Genomic DNA, 26,445 nt, shown 5'->3' with positions numbered 1-26,445 from the left:
CCCACCACAGGAACGGAGGACCAACTTCAACGGAATGACCCCATTCTTTTGATGTTACTTTTGAAAGATTGCAGAGTGTGTGCAGATGCTCCGTGGGTTATTTCGAAAGAAGGCCATCTTCCGGCCTCAATTTCAAACATACTTTCTAGTGTAGAGGCAGCCTCTGCGTACAAGACTACAGACAACTAACTGGTAGATGTAAACAGACAGAGGAGCACAAGGAAAGAATGAGACAATACTATGCAGCATGATAACCAGTGGTCTTGATAATTTTAACTTGTCATCAGTTTCAAGAGTTCCCTCTTATTTCAGTAGGGTGAGGTGCAGAATAAGGTACTATTAGTTTCAGGTATGAAGAAGGATAACACAGCCTTATATTATTAAACAAGTAACATGTTATTCTGATATAGTACTGGTTGAATCTCCCTAGGCCAGTGCCCTTAGATCCTCAGTGGTCCCAGAGAAGGGATTTGAAAACCATGGGAGGTTATTGCCCCCTGGTCCCTGGCCACCCCTCTCTGGCCCTCTAGCCATGGCTCCCTGGCTCTCCAGCCACGGCTTGCCACAGCAGCCAGCCTCCCAGCCCGAGCCCTCATGCTCCAGCCATGCCCTGGGCTGCCAAAGGAAGCTGGTGCTCTGGCTCTGGTACCGTCAAGGGGCTGCCAGCGATCTAGCCTCAGCCCCCAGGAAGCTTCTGGTAGATTCTGCCTCCATCCCTGGCCTCACTGCTGCCCATGGGGCTGCCAGCTGATTGCCCTCCTGTCCCATCTCTCTAGTCTAGGAACATCCCTGGTCCTGCCAGATGAGGGATGTTGCTGGACCAGAGAGGGCCTGTTTTAGGAGATGCAACTTGTACAAGACACTACCTAAAATAATTTTAACAATTTGGAGTATAATTGCAAGAAGAACTATCCAGCTCAATTTATATCAAAAGCTAGGAGCAGCAAATAAATAACCACATTAGGCTCATAAAGCTCTTTCAGCAAATGCTTTACAATGTATGTGCCCATTAAATACTGTACTATGCACACATTGCAATTAAGCTCACAGGGGTCGCGCTCTTTTCCCCTAAGATCACCCAGTGTGACAGTTGGGAATAGAATCTATGTCTGCACAACCCTCCATGCAATATTCTCTGGCTACAATGAAATTACATTCTGTTATTGGAGTCCAGTGAGATTTATGTGTATCCAAACAGCATTCTAAGAGAATCCTCTGCATGTTTGTTATTTGTCCAGCTCTGCAAAAGGTCAAAGAATATTGCAGTTATGATGGCATATATAAGAAAATGCAAGAATTTATTACATTTCAGGAAATTAAAAAGATAATGGCTCTTTTGTAAAGGCCAAGTGTGAGGATGCTTGTGGGGACGCAAAGCAGATTTAAGAACTTTAAGCAATAAACGGGCTGGCACTGAGCAGACAATTGTAATCCATGTGCTGAGGTCGTATATAGCCCTGTGCAGTGGATGGCTGACATGTTGGCTCTCTCTGCTTTGGAGATTTGAAAGCTTTCTGTTGGGATGCCAGATCCCCAAAACACATCGTGTTTTCTACGTGTAATCACTAGCCATTTGAGCTAACTGTAAAAACCTATGCTACCACAAACAAAGAAGTGATCCCGATACTTCTCCCAACTACAGTGAAACTCACCCAGGCCTTCCCCTCTTGGACCATTGCATTCATGGCAACCAGTGCAACAAAGGAATTATTAGCTGGATTCTGAAAGGAAGAGTCGTGACTTAAGAAGCTTTCTCAGTAAGATTGCTGAAAGCATGTGGTGAGGACTAAGCTTTCAATTTATCATGGCTTGTGGAATTATTTTATCTTCATTTTTAAATTATTTCTGAGTTCTATGCCCCATTACACATATTCAAGTAAAATCTCTTTATAGTTAATAAATTTCTTTTAATGTTTTACCCTCTGGCTGTGTCTGCATTAGAGAGTTTACTCAAGGAGCATCTACACACATGACTTTAAAGAAGTAACTGGGTAAGCTAATAGCAATGGCAGTTAATCGCTATCCTTTAGTGGGCCAATTAACAGGAGACGTGTCATTAACTAATCTAATTTAGTTAACCAGGTATTTCCTCCTTGTTCTATATCACAAAGTCACCTAAAAGAGGGCAGAATTAATCTGCTATTCAGCTTCCTTTAGGGACTGATGCAAAAATCTATTAAAAACAACAGAAAAGACTCACATTGACTTCAGTGGGCTTTGACTCATTTCCTTACTTCATTCTCCTCATTGTCCATAGAAATAAATGGGGTTCCATGGGGGTAGTTGAGGGCAGACTTGATCTTTATTTCAGCAAACTACCATTACTTAATTTTTACCCAAAATTTTTACCTAAAATTGAATCCTTGGATTAATTAGAATCTAAGGAAACAGGATGTATTGCAACAGCTCTAAAGCCCTCATCTGATGGTCAGTGAGCATATGAAGATTGAGAAGGTAAATTCATGTTACATATTAAACACAGGAATTATGCTTGTCCCCTTCTCTTCCTTTTTACCCTCCCAAGCTCATTCTTAGTTCCATGAGAGGTAACTCTTCCCTGTACATGATAGATGATTGAAAAATCAACTTTTACTTCAGTGGCCACAGTGAACCAACAAATCAGACCAATTTTTCTTTATTGTCCACTCTTAGTGAACCAGATGTGGCAGTAAATTTACACATGCAGCAGGCTGATATACTTTTTCCTAAATCCAGCCCTGAAAATTCTTGTAGATTGTGTGGTTTCTGTCTATATTTTAGATACCAGGTGCAGAGAGACACTGCCTCCAAATTCTCACAGTACTAAATACTTCAACTTGAAGTTGTGGGCAAGTACCATCTGCTGATCCATCTGTTGTTTCTTTAGAGATCATGGAGAGATCCTTTTGAAATCACGACTGTGACATCAGGAACAGGTATTTCCAAATCTTCCTTTCAAAGAAACACACAAAGCCACCATCTGGGGAGGGTCAATATTTTTGTTGCAAAACTAAATCTTTCCATCAGCATACTGTAACAAAGCTTAGTTCCCTTTAAAGCTTGTCTATCCTTATAATTAAACACAATCAGCAATGTCTGGCTGTCCTGTTAAATCAATATTGTAAACAGCACATCAGTGGAAAGTAGCATTGAATCCTAGAAATCAAGTTGTTCCTTATTCATCTAACTCACTAATAGGTAGTTCTGTCATTAAGGGCTAGAGTGAGCATTTCACACTTATGAGCCGTGTCTACACGTGCACGCTACTTCGAAGTAGCGGCACTAACTTCGAAATAGCGCCCGTCACGGCTACATGCGTCAGGCGCTATTTCGAAGTTAACTTCGACGTTAGGCGGTGAGACGTCGAAGTCGCCATCCTCATCAGGAGATGGGGATAGTGCCCTACTTCGACGTTGAACGTCGAAGTAGGGACCGTGTAGTCATTGCGCGTCCCGCAACTTTGAAATAGCGGGGTCCGCCATGGCGGCCATCAGCTGAGGGGTTGAGAGACGCTCTCTCTCCAGCCCCTGCGGGGCTCTATGGTCACTGTGGGCAGCAGCCCTTAGCCCAGGGCTTCTGGCTGCTGCTGCTGCAGCTGGGGATCCATGCTGCAGGCACAGGGTCTGCAACCAGTTGTCGGCTCTGTGGATCTTGTGTTGTTTAGTGCAACTGTGTCTGGGAGGGGCCCTTTAAGGGAGCGGCTTGCTGTTGAGTCTGCCCTGTGACCCTGTCTGCAGCTGTGCCTGGCACCCTTATTTCGATGTGTGCTACTTTGGCGTGTAGACGTTCCCTCGCAGCGCCTATTTCGATGTGGTGCTGCGCAACGTCGATGTTGAACATCGACATTGCCAGCCCTGGAGGACATGTAGACGTTATTCGTCAAAATAGCCTATTTCGATGTTGCTACATCGAAATAAGCTACTTCGATGTAGGCTTCACATGTAGACGTAGCCATATAGATGAGAATTTACACAAGTAATCCAATTTATGTCAGTAAGTCTATTAACAATGTAACTGTGCCCCAAGATGAATAAGAGTTCTATAATCAAGCCAAACAAGATGACTAGAGCTAATATGAAAACAGTAAATATTTTCCATGAAAGCGTCTGGAAGAAATGAAAAGTGAATTTATTTACTGGGATTGGGTTTTTGTTTTTTTTTTCACTTTTTCAATCAAAACCAAAACAGATTTGCTGGGAGGTTCTCCTTTTGTTTTGGTTTTTGTTTTGGAAAACTGAACATCCTGTGCTTGGGCTTGATGATCTCCTGAGGTCTCTTCCAGCCCTAGGATTCGATGATAAAGATTTGGGGATGCTAGAAGCAAAGACCCCTGAATTCTCAACCAAAAATATCATGCTTATAAGAAGCACAGGGGATCTTTTTATACACATTGTGTTAATTGAGAATACAAAGTAAAAAGCATATTCTCTTTCTCTCTCTCTCTCAATTCTCTCTGTCTCTCTCACTCACACACACTCATACACACTCACACACACACACACACACACACACACACACACACAAAATCCTGTCAATGTTGTTATAGTTACCAGTCTGTTGCTCTCATCAGCCTAGTAGCCAGTTAGGTTGAGTGCAATGGAGGAAGTGGGCCAATGCTCCAGCTCTTGGCAAGATGGAACTCAAAAAACTGTGCAAGACATCACACCTTTTACAGTAATCTCTTCTCATGCAAGTCTATGGATTTTGCTGCATCAAGTTGTAACCAGTCACTTTGCATCATGTATTTATCTGGAGAATGTTTCCATTGCTGTGTAATGTCAGTTTGCTGACAGTGTTTCAGGGTGATGGCCCACCCCAGTTAGATGGGATTTTTTTTTAATCTTCACAGGTTGGGAATGCTTGCTTCTAACTTCAAGGACATCAGTCTGCCCCTCCTCAGTTGTCAAATACAACAGATATATTTCATTGTTCTGAGTCTCTGTTTCCTCCTTTGACCATCTAGATGCTATACAGGACTTCAGTCTAATCTTTTTTCAAATTCTCACATTCTTCACTTGCACAAGCAAAAATATATATAATTGTTAACATAAGCAAAAATTACATAGTTTCCTTTGTAAAAGAAGTACAAAATAGATCTAGAACAAAATACGCTAAGATTAACATTGCTACTATTATTACAAATTCTTCCATAATAAAAGAGCAGTCCTCAAGGTAAAAGCATAATAACAGTCATTCACAAGGACCCTTCTGTTTAGTTCCTGGATATCAGTGACAGACCAAAACAGGCTGTCTAATGCATCCTACCAAAAGCAGTAGGCTATTCTTTTCTGTTAGACCAAAAGGTGTCTGGCAGGGTATGTGAAAGCACATTACATTGCCTATGGCTGCATTTTAGTATTATGCTACATTGCCTTATATGTTACTGAACTGGAATTAACACTATGCTATGCAGCAATGAGAACTCATTCCTTTTTTGTCCATCGTTCTTTTCAACTCTATGACTGCTCTCTTCATTCTCACTTTCCGATGTAATGCAGTCACTGTGCGGTCATTTATATAAATGTTAAATGGTTGTAAATTGCTACTATATGGGTTTCAGTACTCCTTTACACTACGGATGAAAATGGCTAGGTGCAAGGCAATTGCAAATCTGGCCACTAGCTTTAATTTACTCTTCAGCTGACTGTCAGTCAGCCACTGATTCTTCCTCAGACACCTGCCAGTTCACAATTTCTTTCATTCTTGTTAAATGTTCTCTCTGTTTTCTGTGACCTTTCCTTCTTTTTGAGCATTAGTTTAGTGATTTGAAATGAGGATGGAACAAATTCTGAGGCTCTGAAAGAAGGTCGGGTCACAAGCCCTGTAGCACCAACAAATGAGCAAGGCCACCTCAGGTTTCAGCCATTAGGAGGTTGCACTGCTTTGCTTCAGCACTTTTCTGCAGTTGATATCTAAGGTGAGGTAAGTGGCAGTGCAACTTCTCAAAGAACTACCGAGAAAATAAATGAACAAACTTGTAGTGTGGTTGAATTCATCTCCTGTAGTGCCTTCCCCAAAGCACTTCCTGGTTGAAGAATACCCTATTTAACTCAAGCTGTTCATATTAATTGAACTCTGTGATGGGGTGAACGAACCCTGCACTGGACCTGCAAGGGTTATCTCTGGGTACCTGGCCAAGAAGACCCCAACCCTGCAACCCTGGTGGTCATGCTCAGCTAGAGGCCAGATACAAAGGTCTGTGGAGCACTTCACTTAGGGCTGACTGCTGCCAGGGAAGGAGGTGCCTGACTAGCTGCAGCAAACGAGATGCAGATGGACCTAATGGTGGGGGCCAGCCAGTGAGGAATGGCCAGAGATGACCCCTGTCAGGAAGACACTGGTGAAGAAGATAGCAACTGTGAATTGAGTAGGAAGTATCTTAGGGTGGGGCGTTACCATCTCTGAGAGTTCTGCACGTGGTGGGCAGATTCTCCACTGCGTTTGTGGTGGAAAGGGACCAGGGCTCTGACTCAGTGGAATGGCAGGGACCAGGTCCCCTTCCCCCTTCATTGACCCCAAGGCTGGTACTATACTCTTACCTTTGACGCTGGCTATCAAAATGTAAGAGGGAATGTGACTATTAATTCTGGCTGCTAGGTCCTCCTGCCCTGAAGGCAGAGAGTGAGACACTTGACCTTGGTCACTAGGCCTCACTGCCCTGAGCGGAAGGAGTGGTTTTATTGCTTGTGGCCACTGGGCTGCAGTGGAGTTGGCAAGCATGCAGGGTGGAGTACCATTTAAAAGGTCTCAGAGACCCTCTCTGAGGGTGGAAAGGCAGGCCACCCCATGACAAGCTCCAATGGAGGTGACTTTTTAAGAAAAGGCTTAACACACTCCTTTCTTTGTTTTGTATTGTATACCTTTCCTGTGCAAAATTCTTAGGAAGGAGCTAGGTAGGAAAGGTACACAAACACATCTTAATAATATAGGGACATATCTTCAACTGGTACAAAATAAACTTAACCCTCTGGCTGCAGTGAAGTTATACACATCTGTGCTAGCTGAAAATATAAAGAGTGCATAGATTCTCATTCAGTACATTGAAGTCCTGTATCTTCTTTACCGAGAAGAAAGTACGTGAAGGTAGTAATTCAGCTTTATGACCAATATATTAAAGTAAAAATAGCCATAAGGTAGATTTGTAAAACATGTACGTGTATACAGAACGAGTTAGGAAACATCCTTTTTTTGGAATGAAGATCAGAGATATCTTTTGCACAAGATCAAAAACTCTGGTGACTGAGTTCTGGGTTTCCAACTTTTGCACCCAGAAAAGACAAAACAGCAACAAAATCTAACCTCTTGCACAGCTCTGAAACTGTACCTCAGTCTATGGTTAAAGCATACTAGTTTAGTCTTCACAGTCAGTCAATTCCAAGAGTCTCTGCTGATACAGGTGTTGCTATGGGAGTAGCAATAATTGCCGATTTTAGTAGTTTGTAATTTCCAGTGGGACCTGGACTGAGAATCAACTTTTTTTTAATTAGACAAAACTAAAGAAAATATGCTTTAATACTCCAGCTATCAGAAAGGGAAATGCCTTTCTGTTTTAATGACTAATGAGCCCGTTCTCCTTCTCTCTGGAGGCATTTCTAAGTCTACACTGCACACCAGTGGCAAGTATCAGAAGATGCAGATTTTTCTGTGCTTACAGTTTAATGAAACTATTGTTTAGTAAATATTTTTGGCCTTTAGACCACCAGAAAAGTGCATCTGTTAAAAATCTAAAGAGCATAGCATGGTTGCTGTAAAATGGATGCTTATTGTACACCCAAAGGATTTAAAATGTATCTTGTGTGAAAAAATTAAATGCATCACAAGAACTGTGCAACATATAATCTTCAAAACAGCTTTCAGATATAATTCCCTCCTTATAGAAGACTGTCAAGTTGCTTTCAAATGTGTACTGGATGTCCAAGGACCGAAACAGGGTAAATCAGATACAATTTATTTGTAAGAGATACCATTCAACCACTTCAAAGTCAAAAATAAATACAACACATATCCATGTATTATCTGATCAAAGCCATACCTGTCCAGATTGGATCTCTCACATTCACTAAGTTTCACTTTCTAGTGTCTATTGGGATAATTATCCTATTCTCCAAGTAGTTTAACTGAGTCCCACAACCCACCATACTGGGGGCTACTGAAGAAAAGATAATGGAAGAAAAGACATGAACTAATAAAGGACTCTTATCTATTTGCTAATGTGTCCATTACTAGCATTCATTCTTGTAAGGAAATACAAATCATACTGTACACTGCTCTCTTCTCTTGCCCTCTCCCATCTCCTGAAAAATTGCAATGGAATATTAGAATTCTTTCCATTCAACAAGCAATGAAACCAAGGTATGAAGGAAGAGCAGGTTAAGACAATTACCCTGCCAGGCTGGACCTGTGGGTGCAGGGGTTAATCAATGATGAAGCCCAGCTAGGTAGGGGCATGCTGAGCTTGTAGAAAGCCAACAAGCTGAGAACAGAAAAGGCCTTCTGGCTAGGCCGAAGCAAGAGTTTGAGATGAATCACAGGGCTGCTGACAAAAGGTTCAGCAGGCTAACTGGCTGCCTGAACTGTGGCTGGCAGAGACTTTGGCTGTCACGCTAAACAGAGTGAGATGGAAGAGAAAACAAAACTGAAACCACACTGGAGAATGAGGAAAGAGAAAACACTTCAGGAAGTCCGGATGTAAAGAAGAAAATAAAGGTAGATTGTCTGGAACCATACAAAGGAGAAACAATAGAGCTGCTTCTACACATAAGCGCCCTTTCGAAAGGGCAAAAATCGAAGTTTGGCTTTCGAAATAGCGGCCATCGAAAGAGAGCCCCCGCCGCCATGTTTCAGACCGGCGTTCCGATCCGCTCTTTCCAAGCGCCGCCCTGGTCTTTCGAAAGAGAGCGTCCACACGGCTCCAAGCTCCCTCTCGAAAGAAGGGAGGCAGGAAACGCCACGGACAGGGTCCCATGGCCGACAAGCCCTTCCGGGGCAGCAGCCAGCCACCTCCTTTAAAGGGCCCCTCCCTCCGCCCTCCCCTCTGCATGAGCCGAGTGCTGCCCAGTCTGTTCCTGCCCGGCAGAACCCACTCATGCCCATACAAGCCCAGCGACAGGCCTGCAGGCAGACGCCCTCATTATGGACGCCCTGCTGGCAGTGCTGTGCTCCCTCGCCGCAGCTGCACCTGAGCTCATCGGGTGGCTGCAAGCTCCCTCTAGGGCTGTGGGGCTTCCCCTCCCGGGCCACCGCTGGGCATCCCCCCCAGTGCCCCGATGCCTCTGGACCCACCCCAGCAGCACTGACTGGTGGGAGCACGTGGTGCTACAGGAGTGGGGTGAGGAAAGGTGGCTGTGGAACTCCCGCATGCCAAGGCAGACCCTCGAGGAGATCCGCCACTGGCTCGCCCCTGCACTCCGGCACCACAACACCTGCATGCGGCCAGCCCTCACCCTGCAGAAATGGGTCGCTATCGCCATCTGGAAGCTGGCCACCCCAGACTCTTACTGCTCTGTGGGACAGCAGTTTGGGGTGGGCAAGGCCACCATCGGGGCTGTCCTTATGGACATAAGGTGGGGCCGGGTGGGGGTGGGCTGAGGCAAGGGGAACCCTCCCCTGCAAGGGCCCAGATGGGAGGGGTGCGGGGGGCTGTACTGGCCAGGGGCTGGATGAGACGGGCGCAGAATGGGCCCAAGGTGAGGGGCGACGGCCGCCACAACCGCACTAGAGCATGTGTCCCCCTTCCCCCTCTGCAGGTCGTCAGGGCCATCAACATGATGCGGCTCCATAGGGTTGTCTGCCTGGGGGATGTGGACTACATGGTCACCGGCTTCCTGGACCTGGGCTTCCCAAACTGCATCAGCACTTTGGATGACACGCATATCCCCATCCGTGCCCTGCCACACAGAGCTGGCCAGTACATCAACCAGAAGGGCTACTATTCGGTGGTGTTCCAAGCACTGGTGAATGCGAGGGGATGGTTCACCGACCTCTGCGTGGGCTGGGCCAACTGCACCCACGATGCCCGGGTCTTCCGGAACTCCAGCCTCTGCCACCACATGGGGGCTGGCACATTTGTCCCCCAGAGGGAGATCTTAGTGGCGGGAGACATCATCATGCTGCTCTGCATGGTGGCAGATGCGGCGTACCCCCTGAAGCTGTGGCTCAGGAGGCCTTACACGGGACACCTTGACCCCACCCGGGAGGAATTCAATGAGCGCCTCAACCATGCCCACAATGTGGTGGAGTGGGCCTTCAGGCGCCTAAAGGGGTGGTGGGAGTGCCTCCTCACATGCCTGGAGGTTGGGATCCCCAATGTGCCCCAGGTGGTGGGTGCCTGTTGCGTCCTCCACAACATTGTGGAGGGGAAGGGGGATACCTATGTCCCTGGGGTGGGCCCTCCAGACGGTGCTGTCTGGCTATGTCTACACGAGCCCCAAACTTCTAAATGGCCATGCAAATGGCCATTTTGAAGTTTACTAATGAAGCGCTGAAATGCATATTCAGCGCTTCATTAGCATGTGGGCGGCCGTGGCACTTTGAAATTGACGCGGCTCACAGCAGTGCGGCTCGTCCAGACGGGGCCCCGCCTACTTTGAAGTCCCCTTATTCCCATCTGCACATGGGAATAAGGGGACTTTGAAGTAGGCAGGGTCCTTTGGAAAAGGAGCCCCGTCTGGACAAGCCGTGCGGCTGCGAGGCGCATGAATTTCGAAGCGCCACGGCGGCCCGCATGCTAATGAAGTGTTGAATATGCATTTCAGCGCTTCTTTAGTAAACTTCGAAATAGCCATTTGCGTGGCCATTTCGAAGTTTGGGGCTCGTGTAGACACGGCCTCTATGAGCAGCCGAGCCCCGACACCATCCGCCAGGCCCACCAGCATGGTCACCACATCTGGGAGGCCCAGGCAGGCTTTTTCTGACGGCCACCTGTGACCCGCATACACACCCACATCCCATGCACATCCGTCACCCACCATCCCTGCCACCCCCATCCTCACCTCCACCAGCACCACACCCGCACATCCAACACCCACCATCCACTAAGGAGCACAGCATGGGGTGATGAACAATAAACAAACTTTATGTCAAACTGGGTGTTGGTAAATATGTATGGGGGAACCTAACTTGGAAGGGGGCATCTAACCTGGAGGGGGGAGGGGGGCATGTAACCTGGAGGGGGCACTCATTCCGGGGCAAGGGAGGTGGACCATGAGCCCTGTCGGCCCCTGGAGCCCCTGCTGCCCTGGGTGCGGGGTCCCTGGTGTTGGGGGGAAGGTGCTAGTAGCACCGACAAGTAGTGGCAGCGGGTAAGCCTGGTGGCGTCAGCGGGGACAGGCTCAGTGGGGGCAGCGGAAGCAGGCTCGGGGGGGCGGCAGGGGCAGGGCCAGCAGAGGGAGTCACCTGGGGGGCCAGGAGGTGGGCCATAGTGGCTGTGTGCTCCCGGACGGCCTGGCCAATGCCCTGCAGAGTGTCCAGCATCCTGTCCCAGGCTGCCCTCCACCACTCCATGTCGGCCCGGGCTAGCTGGAGGTGTTCCTCAGCCAGCTTGGCCTGACACTGGGTGGCTGTGTCTTCCCTGGCCCTCCGGGGGGCCCTCCGGCCATGGCCCCAACAGCGCCCTGCCCGGGCTGGTGTCCAGACGGCTGCAGCTGGTGGGCTATCTGGTAAGAGGGACGGTGCTGGGCTCTCCCGGCCCCCCAGATGATGTGGCTGTGTGGAGAGGAGGAGAGCATGGCAGTAGTGTGCCCCGACCGGAGGGGACGCAGCTGTGGTGTACTGGCCTGAGCCCACCCCATGGGGCCCCCGCCCCCACAACGAACACTGACCCCCCAGGGAGCACCGACCCATCCCCCACCCTCCCCCGAGACCGGGCCTCCCAGCCTGGGTGTGATTCCAGGGGTCTTTCCCACAGGTGGCCCTCCCCAGCCTGCGGTATGTGGGCTCCGGGCGCTGTCGGGCACCAAACAGCCACCACACCTATATGGCTTACAGCAGTGTCCAGTGAGGGTGGGTGCTGGGCGTGGCTGATGTACCACTGCAGGGTGCTGCATCCCATGTGGGGGCTGGCCTGTGTACCACCGATCCTATGTGCGGGTGCTTAGCTGTTGCATCACCCCCACCCTTGGAGTAGGTGTGTGCCCCTCCCTGTACATACCAGAGGGTCCCCCAGCGATGTCCAGAGATGTCCGGCCCTTGGTCGCCCGGCTGGAGGAGTGGGAGGGGATGAGGATGGTCAGCTCCCCCTCCTCGCTTGACCACTCGGTGGTCCCCTCGTCCTCCGGGGTCCCCGATCTGGGCTGTTCGTTCACCTTCGCTGGCTGCAGCTCCTCCAGGAGGTGTCCAGGCAGGCCGCGGAGGGGGAACTCTCCTGGGGCCCCAAGATGCTCCGGAGCTCCAGACAGAAGGGGCAGGTTGCTGGATCTGCCCCAGAGAGTCTGGCCTGGGCCCTGGCCTGGGCATATCCCTGCTGGACCTCTTTTACTTTGGAGTGTACCTGGTCTGGGGTACACTCTGGGTAGCCCCTGGTGCAGAGGCGCGTTTCCAGGTGGCCAAAGGCTGAGGCATTGTGCCGCTTGACGCCCATGTGGTGCAGGACCTCCTCGTCCTTTCAGAGGCCAAGGAGGTCCCGGAGCTCCCGCTCCATCCAGGAGGGAGCTTATTTTTTTTCTCCCCCTGGGAGACCTGGGAGGCTGGAGAGGGCTCGGAGAGGGGGCCGTGGGGCTCATGGAGGGGCTGGCTGCTGGCCATGGCTGGAGCGTGCGGCTGGAGCTCGTGCGCACGCTGCTCCCAGCACGCTGTCAGCTTCCTGCCATGGGTTTTCTGTGTGCGTGCGGCTTTAAAGCAGCCGAACGCAGGGACCATAGAGCCCCGCTGCTGCTGGCTGGAGCGGCACCGTGCTCCAGCTGATCGGTGCCATGGCGGACCTGTATTTCAAAAGAGTGGGCTGTGGAGCACCTACACGTGTACTCTTTCGATTTACTATTTCAAAAGGGAGAGATCTTCCTGATACAGGATCGGGGTTCAGATTTCGATTTCTGAGCCCTATACTTTCAATTTTCTTTCGAAAGACAGCTTTATGCATGTAGATGCTCCACCCGCTCTTTCGAAAAAGGGCCTCTTTTTTCAAAGTTTTTTGCATATGTAGACCCACCTTAGGAAAACAGGAAGGGGAAACATGGCAAAATTCATAAGAGTAAAATAGTAGAATCCTTTGTTATGGGCAGATTTGTGTGTGTGTGTGTGTGTGTGTGTGTGTGTGTGCCAGCACTTGCTGGTACTGTGTCCTGGCACCTCTGCAACCCCAGACATGGGATTGGCTGTGCGGGGGAGGGTGGGGAGCTGACCACTGAGTATCAGCACTTTATAAAAGGCACTGGTTAAGGGCATAAAGGTAAGGTAGGGCATCCTTAAGACAATGTGGTAGCTAAAATTAAAAAAATAAAATAAAAAAGAAAGCTGTCAGCTACCTAAATTCATCACAGAAACAAAAATGGTATATTGTGTGCCTGCTGAAATGTCAGAAGAAGAAATAAAACCACTGAGTAGATAAAGGTAAGAACAAGGTGATAATGGCTAACTAGCTAATTAGCAGAAAAGGAGATGTAGCAGTAACTTTAGGGTAGAAAATATTCTGGACTAAGTCCTTTACTCTTCTTTCTAAGAAATGCTACAGTTGTTAATGATTTAATCACATAAAAATAATTGCAGAGAGAATATAATGCAGGAAGTGTGCAGGTGAACATTCAGATGATGATTGTGAGGAAGAAATGAAACAAAAATGTTTCAGTTTTGGAGGAAAACTGCTCAGCATATAGAATATGTATTATGGCTAAGCAAGCTGGAGAAATAAAACAAAATGACTCATAATACCTCTTATGCAATCACTGATAGGCATCAGCTAAAAGGGGGAAAAGACTGATATAGGAAAAGATAGTCAGCAACAAAATGTTGGAAAGGACGTAGCGTGATATTGGGGCAAAGAGGAGATGACGCAATATGTATGAAAACAGACATTTGTTGTGTTTGTGATTGAAACAATAAATACTACATGTCAAACTGAAAAAAAAAAACAGGGAAAAGAAGAATTGTAACAACTGCTGAAAGGTAGTTAGCAATCTCCCGATGCAACAGCGTTATGCTTTCTAAAATGAAAGAAATATTGAAGGTTAAAAGAATAGTGATGCCTGTTTTCATCTGGAATGCCCTGAATATCATTTCACTTGGACAGAAATTAAAAATTATTGATATGAAAACAAACCCTGATGTAATATGCATACAGGAGACTTGCTAATAGAAAAAATAGGCTGTGAACTCTCTAGAGATGGTGCACAGACATGACAGAGAAATAGGAAAACGGTAGAGAAGGTGCTGCAACTTCACTACGGAAAACGTGTTACCTTGAAATAGAGGTTAAAAAGCTATATGTTGAGCATAATACTTCTGAAGTGCCTATACAAAACTATTTGGTATTTCTAAGACTTGAACATCTCTCACCCGTGCAAGAAACTGGGGGCTGTGGAGCTGAAAGAATAAATTGCACATGTCACATGCTATTTTGTTATCTATGAATAGTTGAAACCATTTGTAAGGATGAAAAATAGAAAACTTTCACAGCCAAAAGATGAATTTAGTAACATTAAATGGAACTCCTACCAGGGTCAATGCAGCTGCTGGAACCATTTTATGTCTGGATCTGGGGATTGCTTCTAGCACCATAGAAAATAAATGTAGCTGACAAACTAAACCGAGGAAAGGGACTGGGTAGGGACCACTTCCCAATGTCAATTAACAATTAAGTAGAAGGAAGTACTGAAGATAAGGGTAATATCCCCACTCAGCATCTTTTTAAAAGACAAATGGCAAACTCTTTTGTTTCCAAACTGAGGAATATTTGATTGAGCACTATGTAAATAAAGACATGAAGGAATCCTCTACTAATGTTGCTACAAATAGTGTTCTGAAGACAACCTGCCTAGTTATTTCTAGGGTACCAACATTACTAAAAGATAGGAAAACTGTTTCATTTTGGAACAATGAATACAAAATGGTAATCAGGGAAAGGAATACAGCATACAGAACAGCAAAAAAATTCCTTAAATAGTGAGGACTTAGTTAAATGTAAAAAAAGTATGGCAGTTGCACAAAAGGCTAAATAGAGAGAAAAGTTGGCAAATTCAGGAAAGTCTGCAGTGGTATCTTTACATAAGCAGCATCAAAACAAATTGGGAAAAATTAGTGCAATAAAGAGTCACAGCCACAATTTCAGAGAATGAAGTAATAAGCTCCAAGAAATAAAAAGTATAAATTCTGGTTACTTGTTTCAAAAAGGCTAAAGATAAGAAGCAGAGGATAAATTGGGGAGAGGAAAAGAATTCAATTATTCTTTAAGGATGGTTGTGAGAGGCTGATGAGATGAGACCTCACAGCATGTTAAGGTAAAACAAAAGAAGGGGAAGATCAGTGGCACACCCACAGGCTACGTCTACACTAGGGGAAAACTTCGAAATGGCCATGCTAATGGCCAAACAGGAGAATACTACTCAGGTGCTGAAATGAATATTCAGTGCCTCATTTGCATGCTGCTGGCTGCGGCACTTTGAAAGTGCCGCGTTTCGCTCATGCGGCTTGTCTACGCAGAGGTGCTTTTCAAAAACATCAAAATCCTCTTATTCCTGTCAACTTTTAGGAATAAGAGGATTTCAGTGCTGGTGGGGTCCTTTCGAAAAGGACCCCCATGTAGACAAGCTGCACATGAGCAAAACGTGCCACTTTTGAAGTGCCATGGCTGGCAGCATGCTAATGAAGTGTTGAATATTCATTTGAGCTCCTCATTAGTATTCTCCAATTTGGACATTAGCATGACCATTTCAAAGTTTTCTCTTAATGCAGACATAGTCGCAGAGAAGTACGTTCATGGATAGAATGCAATGTGGGATCAGAAGAGGTGGGAGTAAGATTAACCGCATTGTAAGGTTAGAGACAGAACTGCAAACAAACATGAGAACCAAAGAATTCACAGCGACAGCTTTCCTGGACATAGAGAAAGCCTATGTTGTGTCATGGGGAGACGGATGAATGCATAAAGTGGCTTCCATGTACATAATGGGGCAACTGTACAGATAAGGGGCTTCTTAAATGACAGGCATACAGAAAAGAGAGTAGGAAAAGCTTTTTTGAGGGCATATTTAGTTGCAAATGGAACTCTACAGGAGGATGTCATTAGCCTCTCTAACCTCATGATTACTGACATCTCGAAGGAGCTAAGTACAGGAATAGCAAATGAGTTGCCCATATAAGCGGGGGAAAGGTGGGGCTACCAAACCACATCAAGCAAAATTTAGGGAGTGATCCTCAAAAAAGGAAGCCCAAAAAGCTGCAAATTTATATTTATATGACCAACAGCGACATAGAGGGAAAAATTACTTGTTCTTAGGTGTGCGATTTGAAAAGATCACATGGAGGGACCATGCTGATACCTTTAATATTTATGAAAGAAAAATGTACATGTAGAATTAACTTCCTTAAAAGTATTGCTAGGACGTCCTGAGGAGCAAACAAGAAAGCGGTAGCAAGGCTATATGTGTTAATTAGATGTGTTATTGTGTACAGATGCCAGAGCTTTGGCTCAACAATGAAAGACCTAAATTATATCCAAGTATAGGCACTGCAAATCACATCACATGTGGGGCCTTCATTACTACACCTCCACATATATTATAAATAATGGCCAGTAAAATGCCTCTAGCTATTAGATGAAGCTCCTGTTTGTAACCTGTTGGGTCAAAGTACTAAGTAGTAGTAAAGATGACAGCATAAAGCTAATAAATAAATATATAATTATGGTTGGGAATTAAGGAGGCAAAATAACTCATCAAAATTGCCCATGTGAGTGCAGTTCAGAAGTAGATAAAGGATCTTAGTGAAGGCAGGTTTGAAAGACACCTAAGTCTTTCATGATGTGCTAATACTTTAACTCTGGAAAACATTGTCCCCCTGTGATGGACATTGAATACAATAATGAAATACATAAAAAAGACAAGATAAAAATGATAGAACAAATCAATATGCTGGTGACAAGTGGGGAAACTATTGCCAGAGAGATACAGATGACAAGGAGGAACCGGGAACAGCAGGAACAGCTCGCAGTGAGCTTCTCTGAGACTCATGACTGATTTAAGACTAACTAACTTTTAAACAGTCTTTACAGCTGAGCTAACAGGGATTATGCTGGAACTAAACTGGACCTCATATGTGTGGCCAACTGCCATAGCCATCCTGTGTGACTGCTTGTCAGGGCTGTATACAATTTTACAGTGATAGTCTGACAGCAGAAATAACAATATCCTTCATGAAACATTACTGCTAATAACTGATCTGTCACCATTATAATCACAGTAATTCCATGGATCCTGACATATATAGGGACAGAAGGCAACCAACTGGCTGACAAAACAGGCAAAAAAGTGCAATTAATCACAAACCTAGAAATTCCCCGAAGCAAACTGGAATTAAAACACCTAACCAAAAATGAGCTACAGAAGGAACGTCAAGAACTGTAGGCAAATGAAATAAATAGGAAAAAATTCTGAGCTGTGTGCCCTACAGTTGACAATGTTGACATAATCCAAGGCCCTGAGAGGGGGAGCAAATTGATTCTATTTAGAATTATAACAGGGGATTGTGGATTAAACAGTCATTTATTTCTAATTAACATGCACAAAAATGGATTATGTTTAATACACAAACCCCATGAAAGATTAAATCATGTTCTTCTGGATGGAATGAAAGGAAGGTATATAGGAAAACTCAGCCTCAAAGTGAAAAAAAAAATCAGTAGTGGGCAGGCTCAGGATCCAAGATGCCTAGGAAGTGATGTAGGCCCTGGCCTTGGAGCAGAAGACTTCCTGGAACAGCATGCAGAAAGCTGACCCAGTGGGAATTTGAAACCCCTGGAGAGGAGGCATCAGACCTGAGTGGAATCAGGCCCCGACCCAGATATAAGGAGCTACTCAAAGAGAAGTGAATCCTGTGACATAAGTCAGAACAATATAAAATGAATTGTCAAAATCACATATAAGCCATGTCTACACGTGCACGCTACTTCAAAGTAGCGGCACTAACTTCGAAATAGCGCCTGTCACGGCTACACGCGTTGGGCGCTATTTCAAAGTTAACTTCGACGTTAGGCGGCAAGACGTCGAAGTCGCTAACCCCATGAGGGGATAGGAATAGCGCCCTACTTCGACGTTCAACGTCGAAGTAGGGACCGTGTAGTCATTGCGCGTCCCGCAACGTCGAAATTGCTGGGTCCTCCATGGCGGCCATCAGCTGAGGGGTTGAGAGACGCTCTCTCCAGCCCCTCAGATCAATGGTGGCCTCATGGAGCGGCCCCTTAAAGGTCCCCTCCCCCTCCCTTCCTGTGCAGGAAGCTGAGGGATCGTGCAGGCGGCAGCCCACACACGCGGCCAGCCTGCACCTCCCTCAGCCCCCCACCCAGCTGCGATGGCTGCCCGGCAGCTCCCAGCGCCCCCAAGGGACCCCCCCCAAGGGGAGCCAGGGCAGCCAGCCCAGCCAGGCGGGCAGCCAGGCTGGCAAACGGCAGCGGGGCCCCTCCTGGATGGAGGCCGAGCTGCAGGACCTGCTGGGGCTCTGGAGCGAGGAGGAGGTGCTCCAGGTAATGGGGAGCAAGAGGCGGAACGCGGATGCGTTCGCTCGGCTGGCCGACGTCCTGGCTGCCCGGGGTCACCCTGCCCACACTCCTGATCATGTCAGGAGTAAGGTGAAGGAGCTGTGGCAGGGTTACTCCCGGGCCCGGGATGCGGCCAGCCGATCTGGGGCCGCCCCCGTCACTTGCCCCTTTTACAGGGAGCTCAGGGCAAGCCCTGCTCCTGCCGGGAGGGCTGGGTGGGCCTCTGGCTGCTGCTGCTGCTGCTGCTGCTGCTGCTGCTGCTGCTGGGGGTCCATGACTGCGGCGCCCAGGGTCTGTGTGCCTATGGCTCCTCAGACCGCGTGCTGTGCAGGCTGAGTGTGTCTGGGAGGGGCCCTTTAAGGGAGCGGCTAGCTGTTGCCCCGTAAGCGCTAGTCCGCCCGTTGACCCTGTCTGCAGCTGTGCCTGGCATCCCTATTTCGATGTGTGCTACTTTGGCGTGTAGACGTTCCCTCGCTGCGCCTATTTCGATGTTGGGCTGCGCAACGTCGAAGTTGAACATCGACGTTGCCAGCCCTGGAGGACGTGTAGACGCTATTCATCGAAATAGCCTATTTCGATGTCGCTACATCGAAATTAGCTATTTCGATGTAGCGTGCACGTGTAGACGTAGCCATAGTGAGTTGGAGGTAGATTTAGGAGTCAGACTCAGGCCTTTTAACTGTCATTCTCCTACTCTTAAGAACTAAGTTTGCTTTCTCTTGCTTATGACTGAACAGGACACATTCCGTGCTTTGTCCACACATAATATTGGAAATTTTGAGAGGTTATAAAACAAATGTTGTACATGTAGCAGTTTTTCTATGACTCTGCCCAAGGTTCATAATATTGAAACACTTTTAGGGTGAGTGAAGTCTTCATAAAACAAACAAGTTTTTCCTCTTGGTTTTTAAAATGTGGGAATATGCACATTCTAAAACTGAGTACTCCATTGGCAGCAGCACTGATATATTCTACTATGGTAATTCTGAAGTTTCTTTGCTTCTTTAATTAATACTTCTTAGTTCATCAGACCTGCTCAAAGTCTTGTGCCATCAAGCAAGTAGCAGAACCAGTCACTTTGTTACTAATTACTGTTTTCAGAGGCATTGATACATAGAAAAAATAGGATGTTTCATTGTTCTGAAGAAGATGGGCCAGCTGTTTGACATGAGAAATAAGACTTTTACTTATATGAAATATCATCTCCACATGACCAAATCGATCGGAACCACTATACTCTCAATGTGCCTCTGCACTAGGAACGAACTTTGAGGTTAAATTTGAAGTTAGGCACTACATCAAAGTAGCCAGCAGAAAGTCTATACACATTTTCCCTGGCTTCCAAGTTAACTTTGAAGTAGCTAGCCCAACTTCGAAGGCCTTATTCCATTCCCAGGAATGAAGTAGTTCCCTACTTCGAAGTTAAACTACACCACAAATGGAGGAGGAAGAGAAGGAGGAGAAGAAGAAGGTGGCAGTGGTGGGTTTTGGGGAAGTTGTCTGCAGTCACTCCCTGGGAGGAGGGAAGTTTATTTGGGTCTACAGAGTCTGTCAAGAAATCAAAGAATGAAGTAGCCTACAGTTATCACCAGGGTGAGGGAGTTTACAATGGTAAGTTCAGAGGCATGCCAGGACATAGAGAAGGCATGTAGAAAGACTCTAGGGAAATAGCACCAGAGTAGGGTGCGTGTAGATGCTCATCTTCTCAGTTAGGTGTGTGTAGATGCTCAGCTTCGCAGTTGCTTACTTCAAAGTCGTACTTCGAAGTAAGCAACTTCAAAGTTATTTTTGCAGTCTGACACAGCCTTATAGCCAAAGATTTGGCAAGAATCCAACAGCACTGGTTAGTTTGTTAATCTTTAAGTAACCTTGAAAAAGGTTGTGCTTGAGTCAAATAGTTTCAGTAATGCTCCAAAACCCATAGGATATAATGGTTCACATTTATTAAGGCTAGCTGAAGGGAATATATTTTATCCCAAATGTTGAACTCTGCACCATATTTTCTGTGTATGGGTTCATTTAATATAATGACATGCTTCAAAATAACACATCTTTTAACATTTTTTTTCATTTGCAATGTATACCCAAATAAGAACTCAAAGATTTTCAGTTGGACATTGCATGATAGTTGTCTTCCACCCATATATCAATATAAATGTTTATTGTTCCCTTTTCCTCAGAAACGGCTAATATGTTTAGTCAAAACCTCAGGAATGAAACAATTTACCAAAACATCCCATTTCATATTTTAATCAGAGGTATGACAGACTAGTTGAATTATTTGCACTTAATCAGAAGGGATTTTCCTACAGAATAAATAAAGCAAAGTAAAAAGTCAAAACCTAGGACAACAAGTTAAAATGTGTAAAATTTAGAGGATTAAATTTTAAATATCGCTACAGCTTATCCACTGCTGAACTTGTATATGTATGCTATTTTTTAGAAACATGGAATCCAAGCAATAGGAATTGACTTAATCTCAGTGTTTGAGAAGTGCTGAAATTGAATATAAAAAAAAACTAAATTTTTACTGTCTGGTGCACACTACAGGCAAATAAAATGTAAATGCTCAAACAGTATGAACCTAAAATTACAGCAGAGTCCACACCTATGTTTTCCCCCCTAAATAGAAGTGACCTGATTTTCAGATATCCACAAATGTCAATGAATTTTATGGGAGTTACCAGGACTCAGCATTTTTATTTTATTTTATTTTATTTTATTTTATTTTTTAAAAAGCAGTTTCCATTTATGTCATAAAACATGGATAGTTGGAAACATTTTATCCGAATGAAGTTACTATGTAATAGTCTTGCATAATGTAATTTGGCTCAGTAGTTTGGTCATGGGCTCTGAATGTGGTTGAGTTTGGTGCCTGATACTTTCTGTCAGCTACAGAAAATGTTTCCTCTAGGGCAGGCATCTGCTACAGTCCAAAATTATTCATCAGTTTCACAGACACATCTCTTTTGTTTTCAGTTAGTCAGAAGGGGAAAACAAATCCTGTTTTTCCCCTGTGTTCCTCAGTTCTATTATTATTATTATTATTATTATTATTATTATTATTATTATTATTATGCTTTTTCTGCCAACATACCTGTTTCAGGCTTTCCAACTTGGACTGTTGCATTTCTTCATATTTCCATTTCCACTGAGAGAGAGCAGAGTCCAGCTTCTCTACCTCTTTTTCCAAGAACAAATGTGCTCTACAAGAAGGTTTTAACAATCATCATTAAAAATCTTTAAGATAAAGCTGATTCTTAATAACTTTGTGTTGTTTCTAAACTGTCTGGCTTGCTAGCTTTGAGCATACCTTTTTATTATTATTATTATTATTATTATTATTATTTTATGTTTCTATTATTTTTACACTTTTTATTTAGATGGAGATTTACAAAAGAGAGGAGAAAAAGCTAAAACAAACAATGTGAAATAACAGTACATATGAAATGCTATGCTAAACCAATTGAGACATGGGAATTGACTTCAACCAATGAGTCAATTGACCCAATAACTATGTGAAGGTAAAGACCACCGGAGAAAAGATAATAAATATTGAATGCAATATTGCAATATTGAAAATAGAATAGAGTGTGAAGAAAGGGAAAAGGACAATTTTATCTTTCATTAGATTATCTTAATCACACATTCCCAAATTTTTCACACTTTCCTGTTCCAGTCTGCTTTACTGCTTCTTACAGGTCTCCACTTTATTGGAGCTTTATTTTACCTTTTGTGGCATTCATTGTACATTGCATGCTGGTTGCATTTTTTTCTTGGAAAAGTTTCAACTCAGCTCCCTGTTTAGTCACAGTTTTTTAACACTTGAAAACCCTTGAACTTTTACTTCCAGGAAGGACATGTCCTCTTTCCACTATGGCTGGTAGGCAAGCAGCATTAAAATGTAACTGTCTCTTCCTAGTGGAAAATTCTAAATGGAAGTATGAATCAATATATTCCTAGCTCAAGCCTGCCAGTCGGGTAGGGGGAGGAAGCATGATGGTTTGTGGTATTCTACTCAGATTGGCGCAGAGCACTTTTTCCTCTGTTTCCCTTATTGTGTGGTCTCTGGAAGCCATAAAATAATTATATTTGAACAGGGCTCTCCAGATTGCAATTTGCATACTTGGCTTTTTTTAAAAGATTTGTTTCTCTCTGAATTTTATGATAAGCAGTTTGTGATGACATGTTGAAAACTATATTCGCTTTGCCTAAGTAAAGTTAGAGTACTGTTGTAAGGAGACATTATACGTATGCAGACTACTGAACGGAAACCATGACTGTTCTAATTTTAATAATAATCCAAGTGAAATTATTTAAAATTTGTTTGTATTCTGTAGTCATTTCAAACAGTATTTCCTCAAGGAAGCTGCTAGGAATATTTTAGAAATGGGGTGTGTATGTTCAGAACTACTACTAATACATTTTCATTAAGATGACATCTTTTAACATTCATTTGCTTCCAAGATAGTTGCGTACAAAGCTCTACCTAGTCTTATAACCAAGATAGCGTCTGCAAACATATTAAAACTATGTAATGCATGAAGAGTAATCTGATTCCTTAGAGAAAGGTAGCTTTTAAAGAATGCACTGATTTCTATTCTTATCCTCTATTCAAAACAATTAAAATGTTATTTTCTGCCTTTATCCAGAGACCCTATTAAAGCAATATGATTTACAACAGTAGAGAGGGCTACATAAGATATGGCAACAGTGTAGTTGGACACCAATGTGTCACTGGTCTTGAGCTCATGGGACTCAGGCCAAGGAGTGTTTAATTTCTGTGTAGACATACAGGCTCTGGCTGCAGCCTGAGCTCTATGCTTTAAGGTGGAGCATCATTCAAAGTTAGAAAACAGTTTTGTAACTTAATAATCCAAGTTATGTAAAGCTTAGATATATTCCATTGCATTAGAAACTACATCTTAATCTGGTAGCAGTAAACTTTTAAAAGAAGGGGCTGAAGACATCCAACCACGACAAAGTGTTGAAATTATTTTCGTCTTAGCTTTACAAGATGTCTGTTACAATTGGAGGTGCTTTGTAAAGCACATGGAGCAAACAAGGACTAGAAGAGCAGAAAAGAGGAATAGCTGAAAAGAAAAGAAACCTCAAAGACATCTGCTAGGAATAACAATTCTATGCCATAGGAATGCCTTTGTATTTTAATACTGACAGTCTACCAAACATATGACAAATGGCAACATTCATGTGATAAGATTGTGTTAATTAGAGCCACATTTTATGAACATTTTGTTATAACTCCATTCTGAAAGATGGATTTTTAATGAGCTTACTTGACCAAAATACTAAAGCTAAACAGATCCTATAAACTTTAAGTGCTTTTCTTATTGTTATATTGTGATCTGCATGCCAGATGGCACATACACCCATTACTATAGACTCACTGTGGTGTTTAAAAATGGGGATAAGAAAACTCTTTTTGCAACAATACCTTCAAAAACATGACAACTGTGTACTACTGGGCTAGTATCACTGCCTATCATGCTCACCAGTATTTTCTGTACCCATCTCTTCTCTTGTCTTATCTTCAGATATTAAGCTCTTTGAGCAAAAACCATCCTTTTATTGTGTGTCTGTGCTTAGCCCAATGGGGCCCTGAGCTATGAATAAGACTCCAAAATTCCAAGGTAATACAACTAAGAACTAACATTGTGTCACCCTTTTTCTCCAGAATGAAGTGGAACCAGGTTGAGTTCTTGGCCAGGAAGCAGTACTTCAGCAATCATTTAGCAAACACAATTTGTTTTTTAACTTTTTTTTTAAATTCAGAGAATAGTTGATGCCTCAACAAAAAAATATTACTCTTATAGGCCTCCAACACCAGAATAAGAAATTACAGCTGAATAGGATGATAAAATTGAAGCCATCACTAGCATAGTCAAGCCTAAAATAATGATACCAGGCTAATTAGTAACCATGGAGAAAAGCAGACAGTGAAGCACAGAGCTGCTGAAAAGATGAAGTCACACCTTTACCAAGTATAAGGGAAGTGCGATCCTGACCTTCCAAGAGAAGTGAAAAAGAATTATCAAAACAGAAAGATCAGTTAACACACTGGACACAAAAAGATGAAACTAAATTAAAGGCGGAACCTCTAACGATGTCTAAATGTTCTGTTTGGGTAGGTGTATCAAATGTACATCTTGAAAGTCTATGTAGATAATATTGGAAAGTGCCGTTTTTCTGTGCACTGTGCTCACAAAGGCCATGAGGGTGATACGATATACTAGTTATTATCTGTGCTCAGAGGCTTCCATTGCATCTGTGGTTCCATTGGACAAAAAAAAAAATCCTTAAGAGGCAGTCACCTGCCCTGAAGAGTTTGCAATCTAAATAAAGAATGCAGATAAGAGTGAGAGGGGAAAGTACATGCACAGGAAAGTAAAGTGACTTACTATAGATTTAACTGCAGATCAAATGGCAGAACCAAGAATAAAACCTGGGTCTCTTCATTCCCAATCTTTTTTTCTCTCTCTGCTACATCAGTACTAAGTGCCTCCTGCTAGGTTCTGAATACCTTCAGCTTGCCCTGGAATCAAAGGGTTTTGAGGAGTCTGTCACATATAAGAGGCATTCAGCACACTGCAGCGTTGAGTCTGAAAAACTGCTATAGCTCACAGGGCAGGCTCCATTTTCGGGAGGTGCATGAATATTGCCCAATTAAGACTTTACTTCATGCCCACCTGGGGACATAGTGAAACATGCAAAAATGTATTATTTTCCACAGGTTGCACTTACTTTAGAGCTATCAGAGTATTCAGTTATTACTACATGCTGTTTTTATTAAGACATTTGAAAGACAAACAATTTTCTTCTGTCTGCTAACATCAGCCACCCACTTGCAGAGTTTTGTGGTGAGTTTAAGAGAGTAGAAACATTTTCACAAAACCACAGTCACTGTATCCTTGGGAAACAGTGTTATTATGAAACAATAGCTGAGTGATAGTCTTGCTCAGATTACATGCCAAAACTGATCTATAAACAAACACACCCACACACTTAATACTCACAAAAAAAAAAGGAAGAATGGAAAAAATTACTCAGTTGTAGCCTATTGTTGCAGATTCTTTGAACTGAAATTGTTTAATCTACTGCTGCTGTTAAGGAGGAAATTATCTTCCTTTTCCCATTAAGTTCTTATAGGAACAACAGTTTGGCTGTGTCTACATTATTACACTGCAATTTCGAACAGGCCTCTTTTAAAATGCACTTTTTGAAAAAACAGCCTTCAAAATGGCACGTCCACATGCACAAAGCCACAATCCCCTATTTCAAAAGGGCAGCCCAGCATTTTGAAAGGGAGCGTCTACACAGCCACTGCCTCTATTTCGAAATAACCGACTAGGAAACGCCACGGATGGGGTCGCGTGGCTGCCAAGTCCTTCCGAGGCCTGCAGACAGCCACTCCCTTAAAGGGGCCCTCCCAACATTCACACCCTGTACGTGCTCCAGGCTGCAAGGCTTGCTACAGTACTGCAGACCCTGTGCTGGGACCTGAGCTGTACCAGGGACACCGAGCCTCCCCAGCAGCTCCCCGAGGGGGAGTTCATCCGGGCCATGGCAGTCTGCTGGCCATGCTGCTTGTGGCTCTCCTCCCACAGCACTGGAGGGCCAGTCACATAGGCACCCCCCTGTGGGCCATCTGCCAGGGGCTACTTCAGTGCCTTCTGACCCCACCAATTCAGCGGCGCTGGCTGTACCCCACCAGCACCAAGTGGTGGGACTGCCTCATGCTGGGGGAATGGGGCAAGAACTAGTGG

The 26,445-nt window shown here is 44.5% G+C and overlaps 1 protein-coding gene across 2 annotated transcripts in view; it reads right to left on the bottom strand.

Annotated features, from left to right (window-relative positions):
• CCDC102B (coiled-coil domain containing 102B) overlaps positions 1–26,445 on the bottom strand; it is a 306,869-nt gene that overhangs the window by 232,566 nt on the left and 47,858 nt on the right. For both annotated transcript variants that reach the window (XM_074985854.1, XM_074985855.1), the window contains exon 4: positions 21,759–21,867. In XM_074985854.1, coding sequence (XP_074841955.1) covers positions 21,759–21,867 — 109 coding nt within the window. The remainder of the gene's footprint in view (positions 1–21,758; positions 21,868–26,445) is intronic.

This window comes from Carettochelys insculpta, chromosome 2 (genome assembly GCF_033958435.1).
Source record: "Carettochelys insculpta isolate YL-2023 chromosome 2, ASM3395843v1, whole genome shotgun sequence".
NCBI lineage: Eukaryota > Metazoa > Chordata > Testudines > Carettochelyidae > Carettochelys > Carettochelys insculpta.
The sequence above is the reverse complement of the archived record's forward strand: the minus strand, read 5'-3'. Positions and strand labels throughout refer to the sequence as shown.